We start from the raw sequence: 27,513 nt of genomic DNA, 5'->3' as shown, positions 1-27,513 counted from the left end.
GATTGCCTTGCTCAGAATCCTGCCTTTTCTGACTGCAGAGTGGAGAGAGAGGAATGTGTTGAACATTGTGCTGTCCAGTCAGCTTAAATTCTGTGGAAGGGAAATTTCTGAAAACTATGATTTGGGACAGAATTAATAGACATGGGGACAAATGTAGGTTAATTAAGAAGCGCCACGAACTTAACTATTTTTTCGAAGAGGTAACAGAGTGAGTTGATGAGGGCACTGCTGTTGATGGTCCACACAGAGTCGTGAGCAAAGTTATTGCTAATAGGACAAAAGGGACAGTAGCAACATGGATACAAAATTGGTTGAGTGATTGGAAATAGGGAGCAATGGTTAATGGATATTTTTTCAGGCTGGAGGAAGTTTTGTAGTGGAGTTTCCCAGGCGCCGGGACTGGGACCCTGGCTTCTCCTGATAGACTTGGTGTATAGAGAGCAATTTCAAAATTTGCAGATGATACAAAACTTGGGACAGTGACCAACTTCAAAAGCAGCGCACAGTTAGCACTGCTGCCTCACAGTACCAGGGACCCGGGTTCAATTCCAGCCGTGGGTCTTTGTGGAGTTTGCATGTTCTCCCCATGTCTGCGTGGGTTTCCTCCGGGTGCTCCAGTTTCCTCCCACAGTCCGAAGATGTGCAGATTAGGTGGATTGGCAATGATAAATGCGCAGGGTTATGGGGATAAGGCAAAGGGGAGGGTGTGGGTAGGATGCTCTTTTGGATAGTTGGTGCAAACTCGATGGGCCAAATGGCCTATTTCTGCATTGTGGGGTTTCTATGATTTATATGTAGAAGACGCTAGTTAGACCTTAGCTGGAATATTGTGCACAGTTCTGGGCACCGGATTTTCAGAAGGATGGAGAGAGCGCAGAAGAGGATTGCAAAAATGGTTCCAGAGATGTGAAACTTCAATTAGTAAGATAGTTTGGAAAGGTTGGGACTCTTCCTTGGAGAAAAGAAGGCTGAGGTAAGGATTTGATAGAATTATTCAAAACCGTGGAGGGATTGGACAGCATAGATCTTGAAAGGACCGTTAACAAGAGGGTACAGATTTAACCTATTTGGCAAAAGAAGCAAAAGCAACATGAGGAAAAAATCTTCTCACACAGCAAGTGATTACGGTCTGGAACGTACTGCCTGTGACTGTGATGGATGCAGGTTCCGTCGAGGCCTTCAAGGAGACGGTCATTTGAAAAGAAGAAATTCTACAGGGTGACCGGGAGAATAGCACAAGGTAAAATGCTCAGAGAGCCGGTGCAGACACAATGGCCTGAATGGCCTCCTTCTGCGCTGTGCCAATGCTGCTATTTTCTGTTGATTGCGAACACTACACAATCAATGTAATAGAGGTCAAAACCATTTGGCATCCAGCAACATCCCAAGACCATGAGATAGGTCACAGTTAATTGTGTGGGGACAGGGATGGTGTTCAAGACACAAGATGAATGCCCTTCTTTCCTTCCCACTGCGCCTTGGAATCATTAACACCTACCTGACCCAATGGGGCAGGCAAACGGAGTTTGATGTCTCATCTCCAACAATACAGCACGCTGGAGTGCTGGAGCATGTGGCAAGGTTAGCAGGTCAAGTCGCTGGCTGTCTGGTCTAAAACCAGGAGTGGATATGCAAAACTTCTTCTGTATTTGCAGTGGATTCAGCTGACACACTTCCATGAAATAGGAGCCATCTCCCTTCAGGTGGGGTGGTGCCTTGTGTTTAGCAACGTAACAAACAGTAAAGTTTTTCTCAAATTCATTCAGCACCCACCCTAACCCCCACCCCATCCCGCCTCACATGTTCCAAACTGCACCTTCGCAAAGGGTTGACTCAACCTGTCCCTTTTGTGTTCCGATGTGTTCATTTTTACCTGAATTTGAGGAATATCAGGAAGGTAGGAGAGATGCTCAGGGTTGGTAACGGATGGGAGCAGCTCAGTCATTGGAATCGGGTTATTGGAGGCAAATCCGCCACTTGCAGTCACAAAGAGCTGGGAAGGATAAGAGGGGGTTGTAGTGCTGGCTACTGGGAAAGCCCTCGAGTTTCCTGGATTGTAGTGCTGAGGAAAATGGGGGCAGAAAAGGCAACAGTAAAATGTACAGTGACGGCCTCAAGTTACCAATTCACAGACTGACATGTTTCGGTTGTGCTCAGCATACACCAGTCGTGTCTCTTGGATCATGCCTCAAACTCGCTACCTCGACAAACTCCCATGAAGTACGGAGGGTGGGCTGCACTGCCAGAGCTGCCGCCTGTCAGATGAGGTGTTATACCGAAGCTCCATCTGCCTGTCCTATTGGTTCAGGTGGATGCTAAAAATCCAATGGTGCTGTGCGAAGATGGCTAGGAGTTCTCCTGACAACATTCTTCTCATCCAACATGTCAACCACAACCCAACCATCTCATTTGTGGGATGCTGCTGTGCACAAAATGGCAGCTACATTGGTCATTTTAACCAGTCTTTGCACATCCAAAATAATTCATTGTTTCAGAAGAGTTTTGAGACATTCAGTCATGCAAATTCTCATCTATTAATGGGAAGAATAGAACTAAATAACATATGCTGGACACAAAGTATGGTCCATGAGGGGAAACTGTCTTTTAAGCAACCCAATCACTTTAAATCATTGAATCCTCTCTCTTCCCTTCACTAAATGTATCTTGCTTTCACCGCAATTCTATGGGACCAATGACCGCAGCAATTCTAGTTACTTATTCAGTTGATCAGGTGTGAGATCCCTTAGACGGTGCAGAAATTTAGATGGTTTGGGGGTGAGGGAGGGGGATCATTCCGATTGAGTTTCACCTGCATCCTGTTAATTGGATGCAAAACAGCTTCACGTGGGAATGGCGACCCATCACGACAGGCAAAAGCACATGTTCCTGCCACCATTTCACACCAGCGGGAAACCAATTTGTCAGCTACCATCCTCCTCCACCCGCCCACCATTACACCCACCACTGATGGGACTGGAAAATCCCAGCCAAAGTCTTTTGGCATGTTTCTTTAATACATTTCCTGTTGAAAGGTCCCTCTGGCCCTGCTTCATCTATTAAAAGATATGCCCATCTTTTTGACTCTTCCACTTGTGGACAATATTTTAGCTCATATGTGCTGCTGAAGACAGAATTTTGAGATGGATAGCGGGCTTCAATGCAATTCTAAATCCAAATCAAACCATTAAAACCGCATTAGAAAACCTGCATAATATATAATGGGATCCATTCACCATTCTACCCAAATTCCCAGTACAACAAAAATAATTTGCATTTATATAGTGCCTTTAACATAGTAAAAACACTTCTCAGCAGCGTAACCAGACAAAAATTGACACCATGGCTTAGGAGGAGACATTAGGTGGCAAACATTTAGCCATAGCTTTAAGAGCACCTGAAGAGAGGGAAATGGAGAGGCCACAAGGTTTAGGGAGGGAATTCCAGCATTTATGGCCTAGGCATCTGAAGGCGCAGCAATCAATGGAATGACAAAGGAAGTGGGGAATGCAGTGCTGCCACTCGTCTGTCTTGTGCCACCCTCACACATCCACTGTAGCTCATCTGCAACCTCTCGGTGAGGTCTGTCATCCAACTACACCCAGGTCAACATGTCTTTCTGTTGCCTCCACTTTACCGTCTAGAAGAGATCACTGTTCCTTTTCAGCTCTAATCAAATGGCCAAAACACTGACATTTTCTATTCTGGATGTTAGTTTTTAAAGTTCTTTTTCATCTTGCAATTTCTGGCACCTCTTCATTTGTCTTATGATCTGTATACAGAATTTTTAATAAACGTCGTAGCATCTACATTCCAAAGGCCTCTGTTTTCTTCCTCAGATCTTTACTTGTGGTCCGGGTTTCTGAGGCAGATCGGAAAGTGGATTGAATGTAGCATCTTATGAGTTTAGCCCCTTGACAACAGCTGAATTCTCTTGTTGTGAGCACATCCTTCATATTTACAAAATTATTTCTGGCGATCTCCATCCTCTTTCTCAGTTCTGCATCACATCTGCCATCCCCTGTTATCATTTATCCTCAATAGACAAACTTATCTACTTGTTCCAGTGTAACACCATCCACTTCAATCTTCACTCTAGTTTCTTCTAATGTATTTCTTCTGCCATTGTTTTTGTCCTTTCGGTGTTCATACTCAATCCATTTTACTTAAATCTACCATCTTTTGCAGGGCCTTTTTTGATTCTGCAATTAGTGCAGTGTCATTAATGTACAAGTTTATTTGTTACATTCTGGTCTCCAATTTCAACCCCTGTACATAGATCTAATTTGTTCAGTGTACAGATTGCATAATTTTGCCGACAGTACACACACCTCATCGTGCACCTCTCTTCACTGGAAACATATCTGATTGTCCATCCCCTAGTCTGATGCTCACTATTTGGTCTAATATAGCCTCTAGGTAAATCTCAGATCTTTACTGTCAATGTCACATTTTAGCAATACAAGTATTAACGTTTGGTGATAAACACAGTCAAACACTATTTCATTATCTATGAAGTAAGTGTAAATGTTCTTGTTTACTTGTAGATATTTATTAAAAATTATTCACAGGTTGAATATTCCCTCTCTTCTTCCTACCCCAAATCTAAATCCAGACTGCGTCTCACCAATTTCTGCTCCAAATGTGTTCTTATGTCTTTCCATAATGATTTTTAAGATCACTTTAATGCGATGACGTATTAAGTTTATAGTTCTAAAATGATTGCACTCCATTACTTTAGGTTTCTCAGGTATTTAATGAATAACAAATGTCCCAAATCACTTGGAATTTATCTTTTGGTATATCTTTGATGACAAAGTTTTATTATCACTTCTAATTCTGTTTCGTAAACGGTTATTAGATGTTCAGTTGTTACCTCACCGATGCCTGGAGTTTTTCCTGTACTCATCCATTTCAAAGTATTTTTTACATCTCATCCATTGTTGTGTTTACATCTTGAGGCCTACCTAGATTTGGACCATCATACAATTCATTTATACATTCTAGCCATCTTTTTGCTATCATATCCCATTCAAACAATATTTTATCAGCTTTGTCTTAATCCAATGTTATTCCTTTCTTTCTATCTGTTAAAGCATTTCTGGTGCATAACTCTCATTTTGTGACTTCTTTCCAGCTCCAGTATTTCATCACATCTCATTATACCATTTCTCTCTACCCACCACACATTAATTCATTAGCTTCTTCTCTATTTCTTTCTAATAATTTCTTTCCCCTATCATCATTGCTGGTACCTCATCTGTCATCCACTCCCCAAGGGGTGGGATCTACTGTTCAACCGCCATGAAGATGGCCCACCATTGATCGGTGGAGAGACCTTCTGCTCCCACCGTTGTCAACAGGGCTTCCCGTTGAATGTGTCCTTTGCCACCGGAATGCCGCAGCGGGGTGCACCATCGGCAGGACTGGAAGACCAGGACCAGAAGATCCTACGAGAGTGAACAGACGGAAAGTTCCAGCCCATGTTTCTTTTCCCTTTCTGTTTTGGGAATATTTCCTTTGCAGCTTGTTGTATACTCACTTTCATGTTTTCCTGTTTGATTTCTATTTTCTATTCTGAGACCTTGGTTTGTTTCAATTCCTCACTCCTGAGACATCAATACTTTTTTTTTGTACTTTTAAGAGAGTTGGCCTCTCTGGTGTTCTCATCCTTCGGCATGTCTAAGTGACGGCACATTGGAGGAAGGCCGAATTTTCAGAGGATTATAGAGCTGGAGAAGGTTAGACAGGAAGCGAGGGAGGGACAAGGCCATGGTGAAGGTGCTCACTCTCAATGCACAAAGGTCCACACTGGGAGCTAGCTCAAAGTTAGCTCCTCACAGCTAATGTAATCCCACTATCCACATGGCTTGCTAGCTGCTTTGAAGAAAGTAACTATCCATTGCCATCAGTTAAATCCTTTGTGGACTTTTCAACCATTTTATGATGAGTCAAGTCAATTTCAATTCCACTCTGAGCATCTCAGTTGATATCTTGCTACCTTCCAGATTCGTAGTCTATTATTCTCAATGGACTCCAGTAACCCACCCCACAGAACCATCTGAAACACATTGATCATCCCATCAGGTCTTCTTTCCCTGTCTGAGCTAACAGAGCTGAATAAATTCATTGTTCTATGTACACTCTAATCAGGATCTGATCGTACTGGGACAACCTTGTAATTTAAAAAAATCTGAGTTTAGTTTGTAAATCACGTAGTTAGAATATTGCAGGTTCAAATCCCACACCAGGGACGTGATCACCTCATCGAAGCTGTCACTTGAGCAGTAGAGAGGGTGCAATACTGTTGTTGCTGATGTTTCTTGTGAACATCACTACTCCAAAGACAGCGAAGAAGTCTGCCCCGACACCTGCCTACCCAACCCCCCCACCGTCCTCGTACTGTCTCCAACACTCTTCTTTCAAACAGCAGCGCGAAGGGCAATGATAAATTTGTCATTGCTGTTTCTGGAACCTCGCTGTGAGCAAAACAATTAACAAGCCACATGCAGAGTCTTGAGAAGTTTCCAACTTTTTCTTGTGAAGTATTACATGAACTAGGAGATTGAATTTTACATTCAGTGTGAGGGAGAGAAGAGCAGGTCCAAGACTAGCATTTTAAACTTAAATCAGGGCAATTATGAATGCATGAAAGCCGAGCTAGCTAAAGCGAGCTGTCAAATTAGGTTAAGGGATAGGTCAATAGCAGTGCAGTGGATATTTAAGGGTTAATTTCAGAATACACAGATCAGGTAGATTCCAATAAGAAAGAAAAATTCCAAGGGGAGGACCCACCATCCATGGTTAACTAAAAAAATTATAGAAAGTATCAAACTTAAAGAGAAAGCATATAATTGCCCAAAAATAGACAGTAGGTGAGAAAATTGAACAGAATATAAAAAACAGCAAAGAACGACCAAAAGATTGGTAAGAAAAATTAGACTATAAGAGGAAGCTAGCTAGATATATAAAAACTGGCAGTAATTAACAAAGTGAGCACTGGGGAATTAATAATGGAAAATAAGAAGATGGCAGATGAATTGAACTGATATTTTTTGATACAAGTAACATCCCAGAAATAGCTGCAAATCAGGAAATGGAAGGCAGGGAGGAACTCAGGAAAATTACAATCACCAGGGAAGCGGTACTAAAACATTTATTGGAGCTGGGGGCTGACAACTCTGGAGTTCCTGATGGTCTTTCTCCAAGAGCTGAAAAAGAAGTGGTTAGTGAGATAGTTGATGCTTTGGTTTTAATTTCCCAAGATCTCCTAGATTCAGGCAAGATCCCATTAGATTGGAAAATAGTGAATGTTAACTCTTTTATTTAAATAGGGAGACAGAAAGCAGGAAACTACAGGCCAGGTAACTTAATATCTGTCACAGGGAAAATGTTACAGGCTATTATTAAAGCAGTTGCAACAGGGCAAAGGGGTAAAAATTCAGGGCAATCAAGCAGAGTCAGCATATATGTGTTGCTAAATTGCTGATGACACCAAGAAAGTAAGATGTGAAGAGGACACAGGAGTCTACAAAGGGATTTGGATAGGTTAAGTGAGTAGGCAAAGCCCTGACATTTGGAGTCGAATTTGGGCAAATGTGAAATTGTCCAGGAAGGATTGGAAAAAGCTTATTATCGAAATGATGTGGGAGATTGCAGAGCTCCAAGATGCAGAGGGATCTGAGGGTTCTAGTGTATGAATTTCAAAAGTCTAGTATGCAGGTGCAGCCTGCTAATAAAAGCAAGCTAATAGAATGTTATCATTAACTGTGATGGGAATTGAACACAAAAGTAGGGAGGTTATGCTTTACATGGTATTGGTGAGACCACATCTGGAATAGTGTGTACAGTATTGATCTCTTATTTAAGGAAAGATGTAAATGCATTGGAAGCAGTTCATAGAAGGTTTAATCGGACTTAATACCTGGAATGGGTGGGTTGTCTTATGAGGAAACAGATCTTTAACAGATAGCTTTGACCACAGGCGAGTTGCCAGCAGACTGGAGAATAGCCAATGTTGTTCCCTTGTTTAAGAAAAGAAGCAGGGATAATCCAGCAAATTATAGGCTGCTGAGCCTGACATCAGTGGGTAGGCTTTGGAGAAGATACTGAGGGACAGTATATACATATTTGGAGGAAAATGGACTAGGCAGCATGGTTTTGTACAGGGAACGTCATGTCTCACCAACTTGATTGAGTTTTTTGAAGAGGTGACCAAGATAATTGATGAGGGAAGGGCAGTGGATGTGGTTTATATCACATAGTAAGGCGTTTGACAAGGTCCCACATGGCAGACTGGTACAAAAACTAAAATCACATTCAGGATGGGCTGGCTAGATGGATACAGGACTGGCTTGGTTATAGAAGACAGAGAATGGCGTGGAGGGTGTTTTTTTTCAGAATAGAGATCTGTAGCTAGTGATGTTCCACAGGGATCAGTGCTGGGGTCTCTGTTGTTTGTAGTATATATAAGTGGTCTGGAGGATCTGATTGGTAAGATTGCGGATGACACAAATATTGGCAGAGTTTAATCCGGGTAAGTGTGAGGTGATGGATTTTGGAGGATCAAGTTTAGGTATGAATTATACTGTAAATGGCAGAACCCTTAGGAACATTAACATACATAGAGATAAACACAAAATACTGCCGATGCTGGAATCTGAAACAAAAACAGAAAAATGCTGGAAAATCTCAGCAGGTCTGACAGTATCTGTGGAGAAAGAGTAGAGCCAACGTTTCGAGTCTAGATGACCGTTCGTTAGAGCTCTAGCTCCAGGATGTTGCCTGGTCTCGAGGGTGTTGGTTATAAGGAGAAGTTGAATCAACTGGGATTGTTTTCACTAGAAAGACAGAGGCTGAGGGGAGACCTGATAGAGGTCTACAAAATTACGAGGGGCATAGACAGGGTGGATAAACAGAGGTTTTTTTGCTACGGCGGAAGTGTCAATTACAAGGGGGCACAGGTTCAAGGTGAGAGGGGGAAAATTTAAGGGCGTTGTACAGAGGAAGTTTATCTCACAGAATGGTGGGTGACTGGAACATGCTGCCAGAGGATGTGGTAGAAGCAGGGACATTAGCAACATTTAAGAGGCACTTGGATGGGTACATGAATAGGAAGGGAGTAGAGGGACATGGACCGAGTAAGGGCAGATGTTATTTTTTAGTTTGGCTAGAGCATCATGATCGGCACGGGCTTGGAGGGCCAAAGGGCCTGTTCTTGTGCTGTACTGTTCTTTGAAAGGTTGGACAGGCTAGACTTGTAACCACTGGAGTTTAGAAGAACAAGTGGCAACTTGATTGAAACATACGCAATCCTGAGGAGTCTTAACAAGGTGGACGTGGGGAGGATGTTTCCTTTTGAGAGACATTCTAGTACTAGGAGCCACCATTTAAAAATCAAGGGTCACACATTTAGGACAAAGATAAGAATTTTTTTACTCTCGGGGTTGGAACTGTCTTCCTCAAAAGATGGTGGAAGCAGAGACTTTGAACATTTTTAAGGTAGAGGTATATAGATTCTTGATGAGCAAGGAGATGGAAGGTTATCGGAGTAGGTGGGAATGTGGAGTTGAGGTTATAACCGGATCAACCATAATCTCCTTGAATGGCAGAGCAGGCTTGATGGGCCGAGTGGCCTGCCCCTGCTACTAATTGTTTCTGCTCATTTGTATGTATGTAAACTTTTTAAAACTGAGTGAGAATCTAACAAAGTCAATCGATGTAATGACATATAATCCCAGCGATATAGAGTTCCCCTTGTGACGTTCTTGGGAAGAAGCAGTAAGATTCAGTAAGAAACAGAATTGCTGCATGTGCTGTTAAACCATGGATTCCTTTATTCTCTCTCTGCTGGTACATGTGTGTGTGTGTGTGTGTGTGTGTGTGTGTGTGTGTGTGTGTGGTAGTCTTAAGTGGACAAAATGCACCATGCAGTTTTCAGTACACTATGCCCACTGTTGACAATGGTAGTTCCACTTGAAATCAGCTGTTCAAGACTAAGCCTAGACGCTTTCCAAACTGCTATCTAAGCAGTCAGCTGGTGGTTGCACCTTACCCGATAGTTGATGCTAGATCAACAGTGAATTTTAAATGGGAGAACGATGGGTGAAATAAGCTCAAAATGCAAAATAAACAACAGTCCTTTCAACTTTTTAATGACACGATTAATCTCCATTGCTATTTTAAATTAAAGAATCTATGCACCAAGATTCCTTTGTGCCTCTAGGGTGGCAGAGTGCCAGGGACCCGGGTTTAATTCCAGCCTTGGGTGACTGTGTGGAGTTTGCATACACTCCCTGTTAAAATTTACAATTTAATTGCCCATCCTACAAATTTGTTAATGTTTTACACGTTGTAACAACCTTCCTCAGAATTAACAACATTCTTTAATCTGATGCTAGCTGCAAAATTCAATACCTTTTACTTACGATCATAAATCACTATTTAAATAATGTATAACAGTGATCTCAGCACTGAACCCTGTGAACACCACTTCCCATCTTCTGCTTTTCGGAGTAAATACTTTGAACTCCCATCCCCCATTCTCTGCAGTGTAACCTGCTGGCTATCCATTCTGCTACCCGTTTCAATCACATGCCTGACCTTAAGTCACAAGACAACTAGACAATTTACTATTGACGGCCTTTCAAATGTCCGTACATTTCCCATCTACTCGTCTGCACTTTGCTACTTCATCAAATAATTCAATCTGTCGAACCAAGCGTGAACTTCCCCTTCACAACCTCCTTCCTCTCCTCAAGACAGAGAGAAGGGCAATTTGATAGAGGTGTTGAAACTCATGAAGGATTGAGATAAAGTGTCAATATCCAGAGATTGATTGCAAGGGAATTGGAGTACAGGAATAAAGAAGTCTTGCTACAACATAGAACATAGAACAGTACAGCACAGGACAGGCCCTTTGGCCCACGATGTTGTGCCGAGCTTTATCTGAAACCAAGATCAAGCTATCCCACTCCCTATCATCCTGGTGTGCTCCATGTGCCTATCCAATAACCGCTTAAATGTTCCTTAAGTGTCTGACTCCACTATCACTGCAGGCAGTCCATTCCACACCCCAACCACTCTCTGCGTAAAGAACTTACCTCTGATATCCTTCCTATATCTCCCACCATGAACCCTATAGTTATGCCCCCTTGTAATAGGTTCAACCACCCGAGGAAATAGTCTTTGAACGTTCACTCTATCTATCCCCTTCACCATTTTATAAACCTCTATTAAGTCTCCCCTCAACCTCCTCCGCTCCAGAGAGAACAGCCCTAGCTCCCTCAACCTTTCCTCATAAGACCTACCCTCCAAACCAGATAGCATCTGGTAAATCTCCTTTGCACTCTTTCCAGCGCTTCCACATCCTTCTTATAGTGAGGTGACCAGAACTGCACACAATATTCCAAATGTGGTCTCACCAAGGTCCTGTACAGTTGCAGCATAACCCCACGGCTCTTAAACTCCAACCCCCTGTTAATAAAAGCTAACACACTATAGGCCTTCTTCACAGCTCTATCCACTTGAGTGGCAACCTTCAGAGATCTGTGGATATGGATCCCAAGATCTCTCTGTTCCTCCACAGTCTTCAAAACCCTACCTTTGACCTTGTAATCCACATTTAAATTTGTCCTACCAAAATGAATCACTTCACATTTATCAGGGTTAAACTCCATTTGCCATTTTTCAGCCCAGCTTTGCATCCTATCTATGTCTCTTTGCAGTCTACAACAGCCCTCCGCCTCATCCACTACTCCACCAATCTTGGTGTCATCAGCAAATTTACTGATCCACCCTTCAGCCCCCTCCTCTAAGTCATTAATAAAAATCGCAAATAGCAGAGGACCAAGCACTGATCGCTGTGGCACTCCGCTAGCAACCTGCCTCCAGTCCGAAAATTTTCCATCCACCACCACCCTCTGTCTTCGATCAGATAGCCAGTTACCTATCCAATCGGCCAACTTTCCCTCTATCCCACACCTCCTCACTTTCATCATAAGCCGACCATGGGGGACCTTATCAAACGCCTTACTAAAATCCATGTATATGACACCAACTGCCCTACCTTCATCAACACACTTAGTTACCTCCTCAAAAAATTCTATCAAATTTGTGAGGCACGACTTGCCCTTCACGAATCTGTGCTGACTATCCCGGATTAATCTGCATCTTTCTAAATGGTCATAAATCCCATCCCCAAGGACCTTTTCCATCAACTTACCAACCACCGAAGTAAGACTAACCGGCCTATAATTACCAGGGTCATTTCTATTCCCTTTCTTAAACAGAGGAACAACATTCGCCACTCTCCAGTCCTCTGGCACCATCCCCGTGGACAGTGAGGACCCAAAGATCAAAGCCAAAGGCTCTGCAATCTTATCCTTTGCCTCCCAAAGAATCCTAGGATATATTTCATCAGGCCCAGGGGACTTATCGACCTTCAGTTTATTCAAAACTGCTAGTACATCCTCCCTCCGAACATCTACTTCCTCCAGCCTATTACCCTGTAACATCTTCTCTTCCTCAAAAACATGGCCCCTCTCCTTGGTGAACACTGAAGAAAACTATTCATTCATCACCTCGCCTATCTCTACTGACTCCATACACAAGTTCCCACTACTGTCCTTGACCGGCCCTAACCTCACCCTGGTCATTCTTTTATTCCTCACATAAGAGTAAAAAGCCTTGGGGCTTTCCTTGATCTGACCCGCCAAGGACTTCTCATGCCCCCTCCTAGCTCTCCTAAGCCCCTTTTTCAGCTCATGTCTTGCTAACTTGTAACGCTCAATCGAGCCATCTGAACCTTGTTTCCTCATCCCTACATAAGCTTCCCTCTTTCTTTTTACAAGACATTCCACCTCTTTTGTGAACCATGGTTCCCTCACTCGGCCATTTCCTCCCTGCCCGACAGGGACACACAGTATTTGTTCCTTGAAAAAGTTCCACTTTTCATTAGTGCCTTTCCCTGACAGTTTCTGTTCCCATCTTATGCCCCCTAATTCTTGCCTAATCGCATCATAATTACCTCTCCCCCAATTGTAAACCTTGCCCTGCCGTCCGGCCCTATCCCTCTCCACTGCAATAACAAAAGACACCGAATTGTGGTCACTATCTCCAAAGTGCTCTCCCACAACCAAATCTAACACTTGGCCCGGTTCATTTCCCAGTACCAAATCCAATGTGGCCCCACCTCTTGTCGGCCTATCCACATATTGTGTCAGGAAACCCTCCTGCACACACTGCACAAAAACTGCCCCATCTGAACTATTCGACCTACAAAGGTTCCAATCAATATTTGGAAAGTTAAAGTCCCCCATGACAACTACCCTGTGACCCCCACACCTATCCATAATCTGCCTAGCAATTTCTTCCTCCACATCTCTATTGCTATTTGGGGGCCTATAGTAAACTCCTAACAACGTGACCGCTCCTTTCCTATTTCTAACCTCAGCCCAATTGTACATGGTTTGGTGAGATCGCATCCGGAGTAGTATGTGCAGTTTCATTCCCCACATTTAAGAAAGCATTGGAAGCAGTACAGCAAAGATTCACTAAACTGATACTTGGGATAAACTGGTACTTGGGATGAGGATATTGTCCTAATGATGAGAGGCTACGTAAATTGGGTTTATATTCCCTGGGGGTTAGAAGAAAGAGAGGTGATCTCAGTGAAAATTACAAAATTCTGAAAGAACTTGAACCCTGAGAGATTGTTTCCATTGGCTGGAGAATCTAAACCACGGGGGCACAGTCTGAGGATAAAGGGCCGATCATTTAGGACTGAGATGGGAGGAAAATCATTTCACTCAAAATGTTGTGAATATTTGGAATTTTCCGGATGCTCCATTGTTGAATACAGTTAAGGCTGGGATAGACAGATTTTTTTGTCTCTCAGGGAACTTAGGGATATGGGGAGTGGGCAGGGAAATGGAGTTGAAGCCCCATAGTACTGAATAGTGGAGGCTCACTGGGTCATGTGATCTATTTCCACTCCTGTTTCTTATATTCTTATCGTCAAAAGAACAAAAGAGTCACGAGGAAACACTTTTTACACGCAACGAGTGGTTAGGATTTGGAGAGTACGGCCTAATATGGTGCTGGAAATAAATCCGACAGTCGCTTTCAAAAGGGAATTGGATAAATACTTGGAGAAAGACATTGTAGGTTATGGGGAAAGAGCCAGGGAATGGGACTAACTAGGCTGTTCTTGATTGATTGGATGAAAGGCTTTCTTTCGTGCTGTACCATTCTACAATTCTATGCATGGAAGAGTCTAAAAGGCCTTCTCTGCAGCAATGTTGACCTGTCTGGATGTGGATTTGAGCTCAAACATACATTGTTGATTGGTGGGCTAAACACAAACACTGACAGGCCCCAATAACACAGAGAGGGCAGAGGGGAGGGGATGGTTGGTATAATGGCACTGTGGTCAGAGATGGCACTGTATTAATGCTTCCCGCCAAAACCAACTGCAGCAAACAGTCCCATTGTTGTTCATGCCACTTCATCATCCACACCGCCAGCCTGTCAGAGGACAACTCTGCCACCGACAAGCTGGCAGAGTGAACTTAGCACATTGGATTTGTGTCACTTCATGCACACGTGCCATAAGTGTCCATTTCTGCCCCTAGCCCTTCTGTCCCTTGTTCCACCCACCCCACTACTACTGCCCACCCTTTAAAACTGACAGGAGCCACTCTGGGTTACAGCAGAAACTGAGTAACAACATTGGTCAGTGGCAGGACTATGTCAGGACAACGATTCATTCTCATCCAAAGCAGGTGTAAGCGACACTTGGGATTTACTCATGAATGTGAGTGCTACTGGCAAGGTCGCAATTTATTGCCCATCCGAAGCTGCCCCGAGAAACTAGCTTCTTCAACCACTGCAGTCCATGTGGTGACGGTGTTCTTATCGGAGTCTGATACAACTCAATAGCATTTTGGAGGGTAGTTAAGAGTGAATGAGGTTGGTTTGGGACTGGAGACACATGATTCAATGTGAACCAGTAGAGTTTTACATTCTGGAGGTGCCAGCCTTTCATTTACAGATTTTAAAAACTGAATCCATTCTTCAACTGCCATGAACACTTGTGTTATTAACCCAGATCACTGGATTGCTAGTCCAACAACTGGACCTTAACTCCAACATAACCCTGCGAGAAAACCTAAAACTACCTTGGATTCTACCCCAGATTCTCTGGCAGGGCATTCAAATGTCTCCGATAGCAACAAAACGATTCCCGATACGAGAGCGCCACCTCCAGATTCGCCCTTAGCCCAACCCCGCAGCTTTTCTGAGGCTTCTTCTCCTGGCCGTCCTGTCTTACCTGTCTCATGAGTGGGCTCGTTGCCATGTGGTGCTGTGCGTGCTGTGCCCCACTGTGTGGCTGGGGGACAGTCATCCTGATTGTGTTGGGAGCCATGCGCATCTGCTGGGCTGCTGGAGGTGGCACATTTGGATTGCTCCTCTGTAGGCTCTGCAGGCTGATAAGGCGAGGGGGCTGCAGGGACTGAGCATAGAGGAAAATGCACAAGTTTCAGAAGTGTCTGCCCTGCACATTCAAAGTACAATCCCCACCACTTAAAATAATCCATATTTCAAACCATCCTCCATTGGTACGGATATCAATTTCATCTGTGCTATTCATTCCAGGCAGAAATAACCAAACTTATTTGTTCCACAAGGTGCTCCAACGGGCACTATTAAGCCAGAATACTTCTGTATTCCATTTGCTTCTCAATCATATTTTCTACTTGATACCCGTCATAAGCGCACTTTTACCTCCTTATCTTAATTTCTATCTCCATTTTCATCCAGGGTAAGCAGATTGTGCACCTCACCTGGACTATCTGTATCAGCTGAAGTTGGCAATTCTTTCCCTTCCTGTTGAAGGCACCCTGAGGCAGCATTCAACTGTTCCTCTTCTGATACAACACAGTCAGACACTGAGTAAAGCTTCCTCTTCTCTACTCCAACATGATCATTTTTGCATATCTCACACTAAACACTGTTGGGCCTCTCGGACCGAGGTAGACTCTTTATCCCAAACTAGGGACACTTAAAATAATTAATTCCAAACAACTGGCTTCTGTTGAGCACTGACTAAAAGATAATTCCTGTGTTTGACCTACAACCATTAGAATCAACTAAATCCATCATTAAGCACTTGCAAGACAAGAGAACGTTTACGTATGAGGGTCAATAACGGATTCTCTCTTTAAAACTCAGCACCTAGTGGTGTGTATACATCGGGACAATCACACAAACTAATTGGAATCACTATTCAAAATGGAAGAGCACCATTTAGCGCCAAGCCACCACCATCCAAGCCTGTGTCTGAGCCCAGCTTTCTAAGGTGACATGCCGTGTCTTGTTGTTGTCACTCGGTTCCCTGTGAAGAAACGCTCACCTGGTTGTTGGGTGATAGCGGCGGCTGCTGCTGCTGGCCCATGTGCGGGCCTGGGGGTCTGGATTGCTGGGCAACTGGCAGGATGGGTCTCATCTGGTGCATGCGCTGCTGAATTCTCTGAGCCATGACTTGCTGCTGCATGTGCTGCAGGCGAAGCTGGGCCAGGTTAATCTGTCCGTGGACCTTAGCCGTGTTACTGTCCTGGGCCTGCATGCTTGGTCCCGTGGCCATGTTCGGACCACTGCCTGCTGCCGCCGCCGCCACAGGTGGATTCTTGTCCAAGACAAGGGAACCTGTTGGGAGGGGAGGAGAAAATAACAGTAAAAGATTGATTTTAAGTTCAGATTGAAACATGGGCAACTGCTTCCATCATCTCAACCTTTTTCCTTCCCAGTGTGGAATGAAAAGACAGCAAGACACCAGCTACTAATTTTGTGATCCCATTTTAAGGCCATAAATGAGAAGGAAACATATCAAAGTAACACCCAGTCAACAAGAACGTGGTGTTGCATTAATAAAGCTCCTTTCACATGAGAATACCCTGAAGCATTTTACAACCAGTAACTATTTCTGCAGTGTAGTATCTGTAGGCAAATTGCCCCTTATGACCAAAGATGTGTAGGTTAGGGGGATTAGTGGGGTAAATATGCGTGGCCTGGGTGGGATGCACTGTCAGAGTGTCGGTACAGGCTTGATGGGCCAAATGGCCTCCTTCTGCTCTGTAGGGATTCTGCGATTCTATGAACACAAAACACAAAATGTCCGTTTCTTTGGGAGAAGGCAGTTCCACAATGTCTGCCAAACACTGGCTGCAGGTGCCCGTAAACACTTTAGTTTAAAGATAGACTGGATCATAGAATCCCTACATGCAGGAGGATGTCATTCGGCCCATCGAGCCTGTACCGACAACAATTTCACCTCGGCCCTGTCTCCATAACCCCACATATTTAACCTTCTAATCCTCCTGACACCAAGGGGCAATTCAGCATGGCCAATCAACCTAATCTTCACATCTTTTGACTGTGGGAGAAACCCATGCAGACGCTGGGAGAAAGTGCAAACTCTACACATACAGACAGTCACTCAGGCTGGAATCGAACCCAGGTCCTTGGTGCTGTGAGGCAGGAATGCTAACCACTGTGTCACAGTTCCGCCCCCTGAGAAGGGTTAGGACTGACCTCCTTGAAAAAGGCAGAGAGGAGATTTGATAGAGGTACTCTAAATCAGGAGGGATCTGGGCAGAGTAATTGGAGGGACTGAGCATAGAGGAAAATGCAATTACTCTGAACGGTTCCCACTTGTGAAAGGATCGAGAACAAGAGAGCACAGATTTAAAGTGGTTGGCAAAAGAGAAGGGAGAAAGGACTTTTTCATGCAGTGAGTGCTTAGGGTCTGGTATACTCTGCCTCAGACTGTAGTTGAAATAGGTTCAATTGGGACATATAAAAAGGAATTGTACTAATATCTGAAAAAGGAAGAACGTGCAGAGTTACAGGGGAATGGCAGTAAGTTCGTTTGGAGAGCTGATGCAGACACAATGGGTTGAATGGCCTCCTTCTGCACTGTAATAATTGTGATCTCATCAGTTTTGAAGTTCTGATGGGTGAGAGAAGAATCCTTTGTGTACAGCAGTGCCTGCCTTTCCTCTGCACTCAACCACCATCTCAGATCATTTCCCAACAACACTTTGGAGTCTGTGTCACTTCACTATCCTGCAGAAATAGTGCCCTCTATACCCAACTATAGAAAGTGCAAGATGGACACTCTCCGCCCCCCCCCCCCGGGTATTAAAATTTGTACCCCATGCTAAAAAAACACTTCTCTGCAAAATGGGGGGTGTCCAAGCGGAATAGAATGCTTGCCTATTTTACATCTCAAGTGGACTGATTTACACTAATTGGCGGTAAAACTGACTAGACTCCAATGTGAGAACAGTGGGGGATGGTGGGAAGGCAGAAAGGCTACTTTAACCAGATTATTTCATTGTAAAAAACATGATTAAAATCGTGTGGCCAAAGTGCGACTGTTGCAGGATTAATCACTGGCCACATCAAAACCTAGGTTTTTTTTATTGACAAGCTTTCTGAAGACCTTGTGTAGCAATGCAAAAGCCCAGGCATTTGGAATCACAAGCCTCTTTGGCATCAAGCAGGTTCAACGCTGGTAATGTTTACTCACGCATACTGAAATACATCCCTTCCTCAACCCTTTCCTGCAACTTACCCAAGTTGAGGACATTCTTTGCCCAGAAGGTGGGGTCACAGTGAAATCGAACAGAACTGGTCGCGACTGGGGATGCATCACATCGGGCTCGGAGAATGTACCTCAGCTGAAAGGTGATCTGCAATTGGAGGAGATGGGGTTGAGCATTGGCAGGCCAGTGGGTTCGCGGGGGGGGGGGGGGGGGGGGGGGGGGGGGGGGAGTGAAGAAGAGGAGGGAAAAAAAGGTATCAACACCGCAACAGAACTTGTTGTGGAACATGCGCATGCACAATCCCAAACTGTGCGTTTCTCACGAGAGCGGAGGGGTTCGTCGAGAGCTGGAAACTAGATGTTCAGTCAAGCAGGGTCACCGACAGCTGTGGAGTCTACAGTGCACGAGGTTCCCTCTGTTACCTCAGCTGGTTTCCCCTTTCATTTTTGCACTGAAGGTGAAGAACTCTTGTGCTGGGGAGTGGAATTCTTCCCAATTCACATTCCCCTCTAAGAGCATCAAGTCCTTCTGGATCTGGCAAGGCAGTTATAGTTCCAAAGAGTCATTCTGGACTCAAAACATTCACTCGGTTTCTCTCTCCAAAGATGCTGCCAGACCTGCTGAGATACTTCTGGCATTTGCTGTTCTATTTAAGCAAAGCTCCCTCTACTCTACCCCAGCACTGTGACTTAGCCCAGTAATGGAACAGCGCCTCCTACTGCACTCAGCCTGACTATTTTGCCGTTACCCTCTCCAGCTACCCTGTGGCCTCGCCCAGTGAGATTGCCTAAGACAAGGTTTCATGCCACTTGGGTGCAGTATTTAGTGGTTCGCTACCAGACTTGTAACTAAGAGGGCAGGGCCAATAATCCAGAGAATACACGTGAAAACCACACATTGCAGTTTGAGAATTCCAATTTAACTTTATAAAACCTAGAAATGAAAAGCTGGTTTCACCAAGAGTGAGACTGAAGCCGTCAGATTGTTGTTAACCACCCATAGGTTCACTAGTGCCCTTTGAAATTTATTCATTATAGTCACAAGTAGGCTTACATTAACACTGCAATGAAGTTACTGTGAAAATTCCCAGGGAAGGAACTCTGCAGTTCTGACCTACATGTCGCCCTAGTCCCATAGCGACTATCCTGCTAACAAGCGGGATCAACCTTCCCAGGTGCCTCACCACCTTCTTAAAGGCAACTAGGGACTGACAATAAATGCAGTCTCACCGGCAATGTCCACACCGGAGAACAATTGTTAAAAAGGTGAGATGAGCCAAATTAGGAGCCAGCAGACTGAATGGACACTTGCCCCAGGAGTCTCAGCTGGGAGAGCGCTCGGGTCCAGAGATGAAACCCCTTTCCACAGCCCCCCACCCAATTCACATCTCTGCCAGGAACTCACAAATCAAACCTACGTGAAAGTGACCCCTTTGACTAAGATCAAGCCCAAGATGGGGTGCAAAGCTTTTTCCTGTCAGCTTGGATCTTGTTTGTCTCTCTTGTCGGGACCATGAATTGGATTCTATCTGAATTTGGTTCTTGGAACAAACAAGGAGATGGGTTAAAGGGCTTGTCCTGTCCACTCTGCGCGTTGGCTTTGTAACTTTAAACATGGAATAAAAATAAAGTAACCTCAGTGCCTGGGGGTTAGAGAGAAAAAATCCACACAGGGTTCTGATTCCCGATGGTTAGGCAGTGACCTCCCCCTGGGTGTACCCCAGGGGCTGGTGTCTGTGATCCTGGACACTTGGATCATCTTACCAGTCGCTTACTGTACAGCAGTGCGATGCTGCTTCTGTTGGAGATGGCCCACTTGGCAAAGTTCATGACATGCTCCACTTGTTTTGACACCCCAGAGATCTCGAGCTGTTGCTGGAGAAGTTTTGCTTGACGATCTTTGGTTACACTCTACAGGAAAAATCCAAGGGAAAAAAAAACACCTAATTAATCACCCCGCCATGACCAGAGGCCTGATGTTCCCATGGAGACTACATGATCTATCCACTCAAAAGATTTATATTAAGAAAGATTCGCATTTATGTAGCACCCTTCATTACCTCAGGGCATGCCAAAGAATTTTACAATCAATGGAGTAATTTTGAACTGTAGTAATGCAAGAAAAAGCCACAGCCAACTTGTGTACAGCAAGCTGGGGCAGCACGGTGGCACAGTGATTAGCACTGGTGCCTCCAGGGACGTGGGTTCAATTCCAGCCTCGGATCACTGTCTGTGTGGAGTTTGCACATTCTCCCCGTGTCTGCGTGAGTTTCCTCCGGGTGCTCCGGTTTCCTCCCACAGTCCAAAGATGTGCGGGTTAGATTGATTGGCCACGCTAAATTGACCCTAGTGTCAAGGGGATTAGTAGGGCAAATAGGTGGGACTACGGGAATAGGGCCTGGGTGGGATTGTGGTCGATGCAGACTCGATGGGCCAAATGACCTCCTCCTGCAAGGGATTCTATGAAGCTCCCACAAACAGCAATAAAATAATGACTGAAGTTCTCTTTTAGATTAGTGGAGAGATAAATATTGACCAGGGCATCAGACTGAACCCTGTCTTCTTTTTTTGAATGGTGCAGGGGTCTTTTACATCCACACAAGAAGGCTATTATCCACATGAGAGGACAGAGGGGCCTCAGCTTAACTTCAGTTCAAGTCCGGCACCTCCAACAATGCAGCATTCCCTCCAGTACTGCGTTGGAATGTCTGGCTAAATTACATGCAAAAGTCTCTCTGGGGCGGGACTTGAGTTTACAAAGCAGGGAGGTTCAGGAATGGAATTCTAGAGTTTAAGGACTAGGCAGCAGGAGTAAAGGCTTCCACCGGTGGGGTGAAAGCGAGGAGGGAGAATGCAGGAGGGGCCAGACCGCAGTGAGAGAAAACACAGTTCGGATACCTTACCTCCAACTGCTGCAACAAGGCTTTCCCCTTCTTGTTGATCTCAATCATTAGCGTGAAGACGGCAACTTTAATGTCCTGCTCAACCTTCTTACAGTTTTCATTGACTTCATTAATCCTGCAACACAAGCACTGATGGGCTTACAGTCACAAAGTGTACTGTAACGTTTAATCAGAAAAAAGGATAGGTGACCACCCACCCTGATATCTATGATTATATTGTGAGAGGTTCATTCTATACCATAGCTTGCCTTTATTTGGGCCTTTTGACATAGTAAAATGTCCCGAGACATTTGGCAGGGGTATTAACATGACAAAAAAAAAGTGTCACCAAGGTCTTGCAATTGACAGCGGTTCCTGCTCCCAATTGCCACCTACTGGTGGTTGCAAGAAGTGCATGGCAGTTGAAGATATTATCATTTTTACTTGTTATTTGATGGGCCAGCATTTGTTGCCCATCCCTAACTGCCCTTGAACAGAGTGGCTCACTCAGCAATTTCAGAGGCAGTTAAGTGTCTGGAGTCACACAAGGACAGCAGGCTTTAGTGGACACTAGTCAGCCAGGTGGGTTTTTACAACAATCAATGGTAGTTGTCATGGTCAGGAGTCTAACAACACCAGGTTAAAGTCCAACAGGTTTATTTGGTAGCAAACGCAACTAGCTTTCGGAGCGCTGCTCCTTCGTCAGGTGAGCGGGAGATCTGCTCATAAACCTGGTGTCGTTAGACTCCTTACTGTGTTTAACCCCAGTCCAAGGCCGGCATCTCCACATCATAGTTGTCATGGTCACCATTATGGAGACATGCTTCATATTCCAGATTTTTTTAAATTAATTTAATTTAAATCCCACCACCTCCTCTGAGCATTAGCCTGGGCGTCCGGATTACTGGTCCAGTGACGTTATCACTATACCACCGTTTCCCTATTCTGCTCAGATACCCGACATCACATTCCTGCCTCACTCAATGCTTCATTCAGACGGGAGTAAAGAGCCTCAGGGAGTGAGGGGATGGGATGGGAAGCCTCAGGGGGTGAGGGGTACCTGTTCTGGATCTGAGTGGCTGCATACTGGATGTAGTTCCTCTTCTCCTGAAGTTTGGCAGTCAGTGTGTCGATGATGACTTTCTGATTCTTAAAGGCCTCTTCTAAAAACTGGTATCTGCAAACAAAACCAGGCATTCCAAACTTAAGCAGCAGTTAAACTGGACATCCTGAGTAAACACCAAGAACCCTTGGTAGCTTTCACAGAAATCAGTGAGGTATATCACACAGAACTGTACTGGTGGGGACAGGTTTGTCACGTCCAATCCTCAGGACCCTTTCCAGAATTTAAAGATTTTTGGAAGATTACTACTAGTGCATCCACTATCTCTGCAGCTACTTCCTTTAATATCCTAGGATGCAACCCATCAGGTCCAGGGGACTTATCGGCCTTTAGCTCCATTAGTTTCCCTAGTATTCTCTCTAGTGATAGTTATTGTATTTATTTCCCCCCTTCTTTAGTCCCTTGATTATGAAGGATTTTTTGGCTCTTTTACAGGTCTTGTGGGTAAAAATAATGGCGACTTGTTTTGGGCATGGTAGGACAGTGGTTAGCACTGCTGCCTCACAGCTCTAGGGACCCGGGTTCAATTCCGGCCTCAGGTCACTGTTTGTGTGGAGTGCGTACCTTCTCCCCGTGTGTGTGTTTTACCTCCGGGTGCTCCGGCTTCCTGCCACAGTCCAAAGATGTGCAGGTTAGGTTGATTGGCCGTGCTAAATTGATCCTAGTGACAGGGCAAATATGTGGGGTTTCAGGAATAGGACCTGGGTGGGATTGAGGTCTATGCAGGCACAATGGGCCAAAAGGCTTCCTTCTGCACTATAGGGATTCTACTCTATGATTCTATATGAGCAACACTTGTGTTTATGTAAAGAGGTTTCTGAACCTAGAAGGTACATCATGGTATGATGCCTTTGTGCTGGATTCTTAATTAGTTAACCTATTTGAAGTGGACTGCACCTTATTTTACAGCTTCCCTCTGACCCCAAGTCTCTTCCTGCCTTTCTATCCGGTACCGTCTGCTCCTGAACCTGCCCCCAAGAGCTTTCCTTTCCTGTTGTTAGCTGAGTTCTCTTCCTCAGTGCTGTGTGAACTCTCGGGTGATAATCCGTCTCCATTGTGAGCTCCTTGCACGGAAGGAAAAAGCACCCAGCCCCCACCCCGAGCTCGGAAACCTAGAGGTGAACAGCTGCTCCTGAAACTGGGGAAAGGGTGTGTTTTTCCTGAATTTCCACGCCCATATAATTCCTGTGTGCCCCCCATCCTCGCTGCCCTGAGGCAATCCGAGCGATGGTTTACAGCAAGGGAGCCTACAAGGGCATCTCACCCAATAATCCGAACCCGAGTACTTGGGTAATTGGTTGCTCAGTAATCTCAGACAGCAGCAGCCAGTAAAGAGCCACTGCCTGTCTTTACAGTGTTCATGGGTAGGGTGAGGATGGTGTCTGGCGGTTTGTGAAGATGCCAGTGTCAAAGGGCAGGGGCGTCAGGACATACACATCCACTTTAAAAATATAACAATCTATGCCCGACAGCAGCACTGTTCAGTTGCTCCAATTTTAATATTAGTGTGGGGTTTAATGAGCTTCAAGTACAGCCTCCCAGATCTTTCATATGCTGTAACGTTAAAGCCACCTTGGACCATAATATACTCCGTGGCCACTTTCTGGGGCTGACTAATGCCTTTTGCTGCAGTGTAGCAACTGCAGTCATTCGTACCGGGATAAATGCTTCAGTGCAGCCTCTGTCCTTCCAGTCCTTTACACAGTGCCATGGCACCAGTGCATTTAGGTTCAACTTTCATCACATCACAACTCCCGTGACTGTCACGTCTTCTTTCCGAAACTCAACAGTGCTAGTGAGCAATTTAATTACTGCTGATCGGCATGGTGGCACAGTGGTTAGCACTGCTGCCTCACAGTGCCAGGGACCCGGGTTCGAATACCAGCTTGGGCCACTGTCTGTGTGGAGTCTGCAAGTTCTCCAGTGTCTGCGTGGGTTTCCTCCGGGTGCTCTGGTTTCCTCCCACAGTCCAAAGATGTGTGGGTGAGGTGGATTGGCCATCTACATTGACCCTCGCGTCAGTGGGATTAGCAGGGTAAATATGAGGGGTTATAGGAATAGAGCCAGGTGGGATTGTGGTCGGTACAGACTCGATGATGGGCTGAATGGCCTCCTTCTGTACTGTTGGGATTTTATGATCGAATTCACTGCAATTATGGAGGAGGAGGCAGGTGTGGAGCTCAAATCCTGCCATAGAGCTGATGGGCCGAATAGCCTGTAACTGTGCTACAAGCTTCACACAGTCACAGAATTGTTACAACATAGGAGACCCAAACTTCTCCTTGTAACCTGCATTACGGAAACTATGCTCACCTTGCTGAGACCGGAAAGCAGGAACTGCACTCCTGACAAACCCCGCACATCCCATGCAGACCAAGAGTGGGCTGTATACGCACATTCAGTACTGTAAGCACTTAGGACCAAAGATGGGCTCAGCACTCCAGAGTAGAACAATGTTGTGAAAACCTGGGTCACATGACCGGGAACGGCACACCATGGAAGGCTAGAACCCCAGACACGGGACAGGGATAGGGGAGAGAGAGACCCAAAGATGGGCCAGGGACAAGGAAAGGTCCCAGTTCAGTTTAAAAGAGAGGAGCAGGAAAAGCAGGGAGAAGGTTGCAGGGAGCAGAGTATAAGTGAAGGAGGCAGTGGAAGGTTGGTGACTCCACGCTGCGGACACTGAGATAAGGGTAACCCCTTGGAGCAATAGTCTTCTGTTCAGCACGGCCGAAGAGCTGAAGTTGAGCTCATCAACTCTTGGGTGCAAACTCGGGAATCCAGGGGAACAGAATCTCAGAGGCGAGATTAAAGGCCTGCAAGTCGGGCTGCTGTTGATGCCATCCGAGTTGGAGCAACGTTGGATGAGAATTCCAAGTTAGACCTCCGAAGGTGAAGCCTGAATCACTGGTGAGAGAGACAGACTTTCAGTGAGATTGGTTGACTCAGTGTTACTGACGTTTGGGTGGCTTGCTGAGAAATCTGTAGACTCTATCCTGGTCGAATCTGCCACTTATCGTGCAGTGTGGCATCGTCAACCACAGCTGCCTATTCATTCATCTGCAACTCACACTTACCCTGAACGTTCGAGTATAAGATAGATATTATCAATTGTTTTTATCTTTCTGACCTTGTACAGTAACATTTACTTTGTTTGTTCAAACCCCATGTAATTTTGTAGCTTTCTTCAGTGAGCAACTGTCTTAAATCTGAAACTTCGGCAAGTTTAAAAAAATGTGACTGGTCTCTAATCAAATCTTACCTAAAACTTGGGGCTCTGGCCAAAGATCATAACACCCTGCCCATTCGGGCGGCATGGTAGCACAGTGGTTAGCACTGCTGCTTCACAGCTCCAGGGACCTGGGTTCGATTCCCGGCTTGGGTCACTGTCTGTGTGGAGTTTGCACGTTCTCCTCGTGTCTGCGTGGGTTTCCTCCGGGTGCTCCGGTTTCCTCCCACAGTCCAAAGATGTGCGGGTTAGGTTGATTGGCCAAGCTAAAATTGCCCTTAGTGTCCTGGGATGCGTAGGTTAGAGGGATTAGTGGGTAAATATATGGGGGTAGGGCCTGGGTGGGATTTGGTCGGGGCAGGCTCGATGGGCCGAATGGCCTCTTTCTGTGCTGTAGGGATTCTAAGATTCTTCCTTTTCAGATAATAATTCAAGTGTTATACAGTGACAGACCTGTCCCCACCAGTGCTGTACCCCAGTGTTATACAGTGACAGACCTGTCCCCACCAGTGCTGTAGCCCAGTGTTGTAGAGTGACACACCTGTCCCCACCAGTACTGTACCTCAGTGTTATACAGTGACAGACCTGTCCCCACCAGTACTGTACCCGTGCTATACAGTGACAGACCTGTCCCCACCAGTGCTGTACCCCAATGTTATACAGTGACAGACCTGACCCCACCAATACTGTACCCCAGTGTTATACAGTGATAGACCTGTCCCCACCAGTGCTGTACCCCAGTGTTATACAGTGACAGACCTGTCCCCACCAGTGCTGTAGCCCAGTGTTATAGAGTGACACACCTGTCCCCACCAGTACTGTACCTCAGTGTTATACAGTGACAGACCTGTCCCCACCAGTACTGTACCCGTGCTATACAGTGACAGACCTGTCCCCACCAGTGCTGTACCCCAATGTTATACAGTGACAGACCTGACCCCACCAATACTGTACCCCAGTGTTATACAGTGATAGACCTGTCCCCACCAGTACTGTACCCCAGTGTCATAGTGACAGACCTGTCCTCACCAGTGCTGTATCCCAGTGTTATACAGTGACAGACCTGTCCCCACCAGTGCTATACCCCAGTGTTGTACAGTGACAGACCTGTCCCCACCAGTACTGTATGCCCAGTGTTGTATAGCAACAGATCTGTCCCCACCAGTACTGTACCCCAGTGTTATACAGTGAGAGACATGCCCCCACCAGTACTGTACCCCAGTGTTATACAGTGACAGACCTGTCCGCACCAGTACTGTATCCGTGTTATACAGTGACAGACCAGTCCCCACCAGTGCTGTACCCCAGTATTATACCGTGACAGACCTGTCCCCACCAGTACTGTACCCCAGTGTTATATAGCAACAGACCTGTCCCCACCAGTACCCTGTACCCCAGCATTATACAGTGACAGACCTGTCCCAGTGTTACATAGTGAAAGACCCGCCCCCATCAGTGCTATACCCCAGTGTTATACAGTGACAGACCTGTCCCCACCAGTGCTGTACCCCAGTGTTATACAGTGACAGACCTGTCCGCAACAGTGCTATACCCCAGTGTTGTACAGTGACAGACCTGTCCCCACCAGTGCTGTACCCCAGTGTTGTACAGTGACAGACCTGTCCGCAACAGTGCTATACCCCAGTGTTATACAGTGACAGACCTGTCCGCAACA

At 45.4% G+C, this 27,513-nt stretch overlaps 1 protein-coding gene across 4 annotated transcripts in view; it reads right to left on the bottom strand.

Moving 5' to 3' along the window:
- Positions 1–27,513, bottom strand: part of LOC144498707 (E3 ubiquitin-protein ligase TRIM33-like) — a 147,657-nt gene that overhangs the window by 24,048 nt on the left and 96,096 nt on the right. For 2 of the 4 annotated variants that reach the window (XM_078220245.1, XM_078220243.1), the window contains exons 5-11: positions 22,547–22,663; positions 21,508–21,622; positions 20,369–20,515; positions 18,635–18,752; positions 16,412–16,704; positions 15,329–15,511; positions 1,874–2,062 (exon numbers count right to left, since the gene is read on the bottom strand). In XM_078220245.1, the coding sequence (XP_078076371.1) occupies positions 1,874–2,062; positions 15,329–15,511; positions 16,412–16,704; positions 18,635–18,752; positions 20,369–20,515; positions 21,508–21,622; positions 22,547–22,663 (1,162 nt within the window). The remainder of the gene's footprint in view (positions 1–1,873; positions 2,063–15,328; positions 15,512–16,411; positions 16,705–18,634; positions 18,753–20,368; positions 20,516–21,507; positions 21,623–22,546; positions 22,664–27,513) is intronic. The other 2 variants (XM_078220247.1, XM_078220246.1) reach the window with 1 other exon arrangement.

The sequence above is a fragment of the Mustelus asterias genome, chromosome 9, assembly GCF_964213995.1.
Source record: "Mustelus asterias chromosome 9, sMusAst1.hap1.1, whole genome shotgun sequence".
Classification (NCBI taxonomy): domain Eukaryota; kingdom Metazoa; phylum Chordata; class Chondrichthyes; order Carcharhiniformes; family Triakidae; genus Mustelus; species Mustelus asterias.
Note: the sequence above shows the minus strand (reverse complement) of the source record. Positions and strands in the feature narration are given on the sequence as shown.